This window comes from Phyllobates terribilis, unplaced genomic scaffold (genome assembly GCF_046119375.1).
Source record: "Phyllobates terribilis strain yellow unplaced genomic scaffold, ASM4611937v1 Scaffold_8296__1_contigs__length_31200, whole genome shotgun sequence".
NCBI lineage: Eukaryota > Metazoa > Chordata > Amphibia > Anura > Dendrobatidae > Phyllobates > Phyllobates terribilis.
This window is the reverse complement of record NW_027371036.1, coordinates 21,877-31,201: the sequence shown is the minus strand read 5'-3', so window position 1 is coordinate 31,201 and position 9,325 is coordinate 21,877. Positions and strand designations below refer to the sequence as shown.

Genomic DNA, 9,325 nt, shown 5'->3' with positions numbered 1-9,325 from the left:
AAACAAGAAAATCATGAGATGACAGTAAAAAGAAAAATATGAACTAACGGCAGAACAGAACTTACGGTGAGAGTAGGAATCGGTCAGAGTGATAAGGCTGAAGTGTTAATAGTCCTTTTCCTAGATGTACCAGTCCTTGAGCAATTCTTACCTGCATCATTTATCGAGTACTGTAAGTTTAATTTATAACACAATTGGGAGAGTAAAAGGGAAAGGAGGTAGAAAGAAATGATACACAGAAGAGGGAAGCAGCATCTTTGTAGTAGTAGCTGGAGAGGTTTCTGAGCATGGCGGCGATTCTTGCATTGTTGGTTCCAGCACCTATTAGACCTAACGCAACTATAGCAGCCTGGGGAAGAAGAAATACATTAAAATTAAAAATGATTTAAGCGTGATGATTGGTATATTGATAATTGAGGGATTGTGTGTACCAGTGCTACTTCGGAATCAGAATCGTGACTCAGCCTGCTTAAAGTATCCATTACATTAACCTGTGCACAATAAATACATCATAACAACAATCGTCAGACTCAGAACTGTCTGATCGGGAAGAAAGAAAAAGATGTCATATTTTATACTCCCTCCGCTTGAATTCAAATTTGTCCATTTACATATTTTAGTCAAAGTTTACCAAATTTACCCTTCATTTATTACTTTAGACCTTTTACTTTTATCAGCTTTATAAACCTCACACAATAAATAAAAAAAGGTATGATAATTACGTAAGGGTAATTTGGACCAAAAAATAGTTTCTTGATGCTTGCAAAAATAAATCTTCTTGGTACATGACTGATAAGATTCTCCAATCTCCAGCACTTGAAGAGTATCTATTTAATATTTAGATCTAGGTCTATTTCATTTCAGTAATTTATGTTAGAAGTCAGTATTAGCATCGTTTTAGGTATCTCTTTCAATTCCAGAATTATTGCTAAGGGTCGGTTAAGTAGGTAGTGATAGGAGTCAGTTAGGTTAGAAGTAGTGGGTTAGTTAGTGGGCAGTTATTAGGCAGTTAGTTGTTTCCCTTTATTTATGCAGGCTTTTCTATTGTAAATCATTATTGTTTGAAAATATAAGAAAAGAGTCAGTAGACAGTTTTCTACTAAATTCCTTGTTTTTTCAGTGGTTCCTTTTGGCTAATTCTAGCTTAAGAGTAAGAGTGGTTTCTATCAATGACCACTAATATTCAAAAAAATAAAGAGATGATATAGAGCAAAAGTTGAAGCGTGTTATGTTGTAAACTTGACCCAATTTGATCCAACTGTAACTTGTAACAATGACAAAAATTTAAGATGTTGATACCTTTGGGTTTGATATGCATAAGAGACCTAAAGCCAAGGGAACTGATCGCCGAATGTTTTGCTCTCCATATTGCAGCATATGTTCTAACGAACGAATAGCCATCTCAAGACCCAATTCCTCAGCCATAGCTACCATAGCGATACCTAATACAGCCGGTCCTTGATGGGTTTCGGTCTTTTCAAGATGCTGTGCACAATGTCCTAGCAAGCTTTGTACCTGTTACACCATCAAGTAAGTTAAAGTGCCACAAAGTTTAACCACTAATTATTATCAAGGAGAAATTCAAGACCTTGAGAACATTTCCTGTCCCAGCATAAGCACAAGATAAGAGAGTCATATCACAGTATTTTCCGATTTTTTCATTGAAGGTCTTTGAGACTTCAGCTGTAGCTTCAACGTTTTCCTGCAGGGCACCAGAAAAGTGGCCTTATTACAAGAGACAAATGATATTTACATATAGTGGCTATCGAGAAAGTATATTACCTGTTTGCCAAGGTACAAAAGACCTAGACCAAGAGGGAGAAATTTTGAGAGAGGCTCCCCTAATTCGGATTCACTTCTATCCATGAGAGAGAAAATGATTGCCTGTGCAACATCTTCATTGCACGAACTCACAAAGACTAAACCCAGTGAAATTGCGGCGATGGCAGCAACATCAAGAGGGACTTTAGGATCCCCGAGGATTGGAGTTAATTTACTACGGACCTTCAAGAAACATTGCAAATGTGAAATCTCGTGTTAAAACAGAAGAAAAGATGAAAAAGATATAAATATATAAGAGAAAATTATATTAGTCTACCGACAGTCCGACACAATTTCAAACTTATCTTCTACTCCCTCCTTTCTCTTTAGATTGTCATTTTAGAATGTTTAATATAGACTAAGAAGATTATCAATGTGTATTGAAAATCCAAATTTTATCACAAATTTAAAACTCACCTCCCATTTGAACTAGACCTAGCAATCAAGTCGGGTTCGGGTCATTTCTTGTCGAACTTTTACCGGGTTACAACGAGTCGATTATAACAGGTTTAAAGCTCAGGTTGGTTGAAGTGGATTTTTTTCATTCTTGATATAAAATTAAATCTTTAAAAAAATAAAATAAAATAATTTTATTATTCATATTTTTTATGCTTATATTTTTTACTCAATGGGTCGGGCCGTTCTTATATTTCTCATGGCATCGGGTCAGGTCAAGACGGGTTTTGTGTAAAAACGGGTTGGGTTTGTATGATCCAGAAACAGGTCGGATCTTTGCCAGATTTAATTTGAACCAATAGAAATAAGGAAAAAATCAATACAACCAAATTTCAATACAACTTTAATAAGTTATATGTAATAAATTGCCTTAAGATTCTATAATGACAAATATTTGTGAACGAAATCTAAAGGATAAAGTGACCATCTTTAGAGATTGGAGGTATTATTATAGATTGCAGGTGCACGGCAAACTATTTTACTTAAGACCTCCTTTCCATCGGACAGGATATATCCTATTTATACCCTATTTATATGTATTTTCCTCTTCATATTCACTTAGTATCTTATTTAACATAATGATGAAATCTTAACAAGTCAAAAGGATCGTTCTTAGTTCTTCAACTTAACTCAATAAATAATCCTCATTTACCCATGAAAAACAATGGAACCAATTCAAGATAAAGAAAAGTTTACCATCTCATTCTGGGTGTTAGCATATGCAATTCCTAGACCCATGATTGCACCAATTCTAATAGATGGGTCTTCTTTATCGACATAATCACTAAGCAGTGCCAAAGCCTGAGAGGAAAGGGATGAAGGATAAATGAGAATGCAGTTACCGAAGTGATGTTAAAGCAAATTTTCGCATGTAGCAATCAGACTTACAGGATCACAATCATTTTTAATCCCAGAGTTGACAATTCCAACTCCTAACAACGCACCAGCTATAATATGGTTATCATTACTGTGAAAGTACTTATCAAGCTGCGCAAGCCCTGAGTCTACGTCCCATTGCATGATCATACCCTACAAAAAAAAAGTATTAGAATCCTTGAGAAGACGAAATTGAAAAAGATTAATGCAATAGAGAAGATTACAAACCAGACTTGCTGTAGCACTAGTCTTTCCATGTTCCTTGTTCTTAAATAACCAATTTCCAGAAGCATTGGTACCCGAAGCTTCAGATTCGACTGTCATTAACTTATCCTGCAACATCAAATTTTTACAGTACTATTAAGTTTACTAGCAACTCTCCTCAGAACAAGACCATAAAAGAAAAAAAGAAAAAAAAATACCTGCCCAAAGCCAGCATTTACAAAGGCATTCACAAAGGTAGCAGCCAAGTTTTGTCTAGCAGAATCAACGGTTGTGCCTGCACTAGCTCGACCATCAAGCAAATGTGCCTGTGGGAAAGGATAAACTTAAGTATTGAGGGGGAAAAAAGAGGACAAAACTAGAAGAAATAGCTCTAGGCTGGTTATTAGGTAAATTTACAAACCTTATAAATATCCTCAGGAGATTTTGCTTCCATGACCTCTATATCACGAGCAAGATTTAAATAACCTTCACTAAGTTTGTTATTACTTAGAATTTCTTGTAATTGCTCTCTTTCATTATCATCTGCAACCACTTCATCATCAAGCTCGAAGGGGAACCCCTGCATAGAGGAAGAACAGATGCAAAATTAATCAAATGGAATCATAACAAAAAGGCATAAAAATGTGTAGAGTCTGTACACTATTTCCATAGTAATAATACCACATGACATTTTCCAAAAGAATTCCTTTACTCTCTAAGAAATTTTTTCACAGAGATGCAGGCAAACAAAAGCATGCAAATGGTTAAAAAAAACTATGACTATTACAGTACAGAAATGCAAAATAAGAATCAAACTACCTTTCAATGATATGAAAGGGGAAAATTAACAAGACAGAGAGATCTGGTTCTTACAAACAAAATCAAGCAATTACAAACATATAGGAAATTGAATAGTTTGCATAAGAAACCAGCAGTGAACTTACATGTCGAGCAATAATGTAACAGAATTGCTTCTTGCACTGAAGATCGTTGCAAGTTGTGAAAAGCTGCTTCACATACTGCACGAGAATGGGAAGATTAATTTTCTGATTGATCTCTAGATGTGTGCAGGTTACATGAATGAGAGAAGTAGGCGAAGTAACAGTTATCCAATAAGTGCATATTTATAACTATTACTCATGTAAACAAACTGAAATTTGTAAATCAATAACATTGGAAGATTTTTATAACAAAGATTGAAACGAGAATATAAGCAAAAGAAGCATTATCAAATTAGTAAATAGGGACTGACCCACAAACAAGGCACTATCGAGGCATTTTCTACCTTGATATTTAGGGTGTGTTTGGTAATGTCTTTATAAAGACATTATAAAGACATTTCACGTTTTTCCGTAAAAATATTTTTATCACGGAAAACGATGTCAAACATTCAAAAAAAGAAAAGTAAACAATAAATATTTTTATGGAAAAAGTCTTGATCATGAATTTTCCAAACAAACCCTTATAATAATTGAGAACATAAGAATATGATTCATTAATACATAACTAACTATGAAATAAGCAAGTAAATGCCCTCAAACAATATTGTAAGAAAGATATTGTACCTGTATATTGTCAAGAAACAAAGCGATCTGAAGTGCACTAGCATACTCGTTAAATTTGAGATAAATTCCATAAGCTATGTCCAGAACCAACATATCATCAGGGCCAGGAAGATATCTGCAACATGGCATATATTACAGTTAAATAAAGCAAGAACACATAATGCAAATACAAAAATAAGTGGTTTAGACAAATATGCACTTAGTTTTTAAGAAAATTATAAAACAAGTCATTTGTACAAGTAAAATGGAAACAAGACAATAGCACACCTTCCAGTCCCTCAAGGACAGAGGAAACTAAAAATATATATCAGCTATGACACTCCATCTCATATTCGGTACATAAATCCAAAATACAGAGTTCAAGTTTATGATTCATCAAGTAAATAAATCCACAATGCAGAGTTCAAGTCAATATGAAAAGTAGGGTATTACCTGGCAGCAGCAGTCAAATAAAGGCATGTTCTCTTGTAATTAGTTTTGTCGACATGCTCAACCAACAGATCAAGATCCTCAACCTTCAAAGAATTACATAATTTTCTATTTTAAATATGAAGTGTAATTCGAATCAATATGCTCGTCTGTTGAATTGCATAATTGTTTTACCTCCATAAGAAGATCCACAGCTTCAGGTTCAGCATTGTGCTGAAATTAAAGTAATTGCGGAGATACAAGTGAGACATAAAACTACATTCTGGGCCTAATTAATCAGTAGAAATGGAATCCTTAAAGGCATTGAGCATACCTTCATGTGAAATGCAACAATTTGTTGCACAAGGTCCATTAGATCATCAATTGGCCCCTCCTCCAACTGTAAAATTTTACAGAAACATTTAATAATCTATAACAGTATCATACATTTTAAGTATATAGAAGTTATCAGAGAATTGCTTGAATGCAAATAGTGAAATATCATGTCTGCACTATTGTGTCCAACAAAAAACTATGTTCAGACATAAATATCTAACACAGATACACAGAGAAGTATATAAGTTCACTATTTTATAGGTTAACATGAAACAACCCTTTATGAGGTACATTTTGAAACAAGTTTCACCTGTCTTTTGGCATACTCTTCTGCAATCTCCCCTGCCAAATTCCTGAAAGAAAACAAAGATCAAAATTTAGGCAAATTCGTTGCAAAATACAATTATGTCAATAAGTGAACCAAAAAGGAAAATACTGAAGAAGAAATGTAGTCTATTTGAGGAATGGGAACAAATCAACACGTCTAGACATAGCACATTGGAACTTTAAGCCAAAGCATGTGTATCATGTAGGCTTGACAGGAAATAACAGAAATGGAGCTTAATGCTGTAGCATTTAAGGTAAAAAACATGTGAAACGGGTTTTATTCCAAAATGAGTGACAGATTTATTGATCAGTTGTTTTCTTTCCTTTACATACCAGAGGAAAATATTCAGCTCAAGATCCAATTGACAAATTATCTTTGAGAAAAATAATTCCAACTAACAGCTTACAAGCATTCATATCCACCAGCTAGAATTCATGGTGAATTTCAAGATCCCTCTGGGAAAAATGAAGTCTATAAAGCTGAAGTTCTTGCAGAATATATGTCTATGCACTACATGTAACATCATAGCATATACCCTACGGCTAAAAAATTCATAATATTCTCTGGGAAAGCCTATATTACCTCACATATTCATGTCCCCATGAGCCGATATCCCCTTCAGAACCCAGCAGTCTATACTTCAGACTCTCCTGAAATATTGAGTTGTTCAGCAAAATACTATAAAAGTAATTTTTAATAAGCAATAGATCCAATGGAACTATAGTAAAGCAACTACGAGCAAATTTGACAAAAAAGATGAAGCAAAAAGTAATCTTAGTCAAAAATGAGCGGAAGATATTCAGTAGATCTGTATAATAACAAATATATAACAGAAACTAGGAAATTTTAGCTTACTATAAAATGAAGCTAAGTTCATCTTACCCGTTCACCTTCTGCTGACATTGTCAGGGCTAAAACAGAAAGGATGTCGGCCAACAATTTCTACATGAGACAAACATACATATGGAGTTAGAAAGGGCCACATTTGCTGGCTAAGACGATTAATTCAGAAATGCACAGCAGATCACTTAATACCTTCACATCAGAATCAGCCATAGTCCCATAATAAGCTTTGAGGGTTCCATAGTGTGGACGGAGAAATTTTAGAGGCTTTGGAACAGAAGTCATAGAGCTTGTCGCAGTTCGAATCTCTTGCCTGTTTAGACGAAAAGGTAACTATGAGAAGCAATAGAAAGAACTGAACATGTAGCAACAAACTATACACAGCATACAGCTGCAAATTGATACATTCATTAAATGAAAGTTTGCATTTGTTTTTTTCTTTTGCAATCACATTGAGCATATAACAAAGCCAAGCAAACAGCTCTTTTATTAAACATTTTGAATTGGTAACCTACAGTGCCTGTGTTTAGACAATAATATGCTGACTGGATGAGCTCAGGATTGAGTCATACAAGAGTTGGGTGATCGGTATTACTTGAGCTTACGTAAGTGTTTTTTCACTCAGGCTATGAAATCATATATTCCCCAAAGGAGGTTAAAAACGTAAACCGTACTATCATTACGTACAGAGAAAGCTAATATTAACCACTTCAGTTAATTATTTATACCAAAAGGACCTTAAAAAGTAACATCAGATCTCACAGTCAGTGCTGTTTTGAATGTAAGTCTGAATTTGTACCACATACATATGACTCAACAAGAGAACTCAGAAGTCAATCCAACCAGTTTTCCCTCCGAAATGATACTAGCTACTAAGTACAACTGGTGGAACCAAGAGTCCACTAACCTAGATTCCGGTGACATCTACAAAATCTTCTGTTAAAGGGAAGAGTATAGCTTAAAAGGGAGTATCCAATATGCCTAATCCTATCACGAATTATGTATCAGACAATTTCAATTTGTACATGAAGATGCTACCTTTATAAAACCAAGCCACAAAATGAAAGAGAAAACCATAACAAGGGAAAATAGGAAAGACCATCAACTTCACCTCATGCTCTCAAGCGCTGTCTTTTGCAAATTAGGGTCTGGATCCTGAGACCGCTCTACATACAACTCCAAGTTTTGCTTCAAGGCCAAATCCTCTTCTGACTATAAATGAAATTTTCAAATCATCAAAATCGGAAATAGAAATCAGCCAAATGCAGACAATTCCGCAAAAACGAAGAAATTAGGTTATGTGAAGACAGATCGAGAGAGCATACGAGATCTTCGTCCTTCTTATCGTCCTTCTTCTTGGGATCCTTCGACGGGACCTTCAAAGAGGCCTCTTCACGTTCGGGTGTGCTCTTCGCCGGCGCCATTGCAGGGGGCTTCCGAAGTAGAGAGAAATGAGAGGGAGAGAATAAAAATGGAGTAAGAAGCAAGCTTCGATGAAAGAGAAGCTCGATGCTAGAGAGGGTTTTTTGTTCAGTTTTCCCCTTCAGCAAGCCAAACCGGAGTCTCTGATATTTATAGGCTCTTCTTTTCTAATGAATCCTTTTAAGGTTTATTTAATTTCGAAATTTAAACTAACTACTATAATAAAATGATTTCAAAGATATTTTAGAAAAATATTAAAATTGTAAACATTTTAACAACAATAGAAAGTAGATAGATTTTGCTCCCATTAATAATATAAACATGTTTTACTATTTTCGTAAATTTTCCGTGAGATCCTATTTTTATAAAAAAAAATATGAAAATCTTTTGCATATTTATTCAGTTCATGAAAATGCAGGAAATCATGCAATATACTATATAATAAACGGTTTGTCATAATATATGATAAGAGGCCGCTTTTCTTGAGAAGTTGCACTAGAGTGAAATGTAGTAAGTGATAGAACGTCGGATTAGAATATAAGTGGCAGCTTAGATTGCAATAAAAGTGACACTTTTTTGTAAATTGGAAGGTTTATTGAGTATAGGGGTAATTAAAAAAATTCCCTCAATCAAAAACACGTTCAGAAGATATAGTGTACTGTAACTTCTCCCCTCGAATCACCTTCTAGGGTTTCACTGATTTCACCCTCTACCTCTCGAATCACCATTGCTGAAGACGAGATTCTGGTGATGTCCGTTGCAGCTTCACCCCCCCCCCCCCCCACACACACACACCATCTGCGTTTCGCTCCTTCATATCCCTCACCATCCAGCAGGTAGGAAGATCAAAGACTTCTTATCTTTGTGCAGTTGAAAAGAAAAGCAATATCCTAAAGGTTTTAGAGTTCATGAGTTTAGATGCCACCAGTGGAAGCAACCTAGCCCTCCTATATTGATCGATCTCACAAGCAATTTATAATTGTTATATATAATCGAATTGGTGATTCCTATGGGTCTATTCGGTTCGTCATAAAAAAGTACTTCTAAGTACTTATTTTACTTTTTC

General features: G+C 34.9%; 1 protein-coding gene across 1 annotated transcript; it reads right to left on the bottom strand.

Annotated features, from left to right (window-relative positions):
• Positions 1–61: 61 nt before the first annotated feature.
• LOC141252151 (uncharacterized) lies at positions 62–8,231 on the bottom strand. The gene is made up of 22 exons (XM_073670474.1): positions 8,163–8,231; positions 7,949–8,049; positions 7,030–7,150; positions 6,877–6,936; positions 6,577–6,644; positions 5,977–6,019; positions 5,665–5,730; positions 5,526–5,564; positions 5,355–5,437; positions 4,923–5,037; positions 4,302–4,376; positions 3,779–3,937; positions 3,576–3,683; positions 3,382–3,486; positions 3,166–3,306; positions 2,974–3,078; positions 1,783–2,004; positions 1,589–1,702; positions 1,300–1,515; positions 432–491; positions 236–349; positions 62–151 (listed from the first exon to the last, which is right to left on the bottom strand). The coding sequence occupies exons 2-22, from the start codon at positions 7,951–7,953 to the stop codon at positions 62–64; spliced, it is 2,109 nt and encodes a 702-aa protein (XP_073526575.1). The 5' UTR covers positions 7,954–8,049; positions 8,163–8,231.
• Positions 8,232–9,325: the final 1,094 nt, after the last annotated feature.

Excerpts from the sequence above, each read along its gene's own strand:
- LOC141252151 (XM_073670474.1), bottom strand. Across the intron at positions 5,438-5,525 it reads CTGTGGATCTTCTTATGGAG|GTTGAGGATCTTGATCTGTT; the intron begins GTAAAACAATTA and ends AATTCTTTGAAG. Across the intron at positions 3,684-3,778 it reads CTCCTGAGGATATTTATAAG|GCACATTTGCTTGATGGTCG; the intron begins GTTTGTAAATTT and ends CCTTTCCCACAG.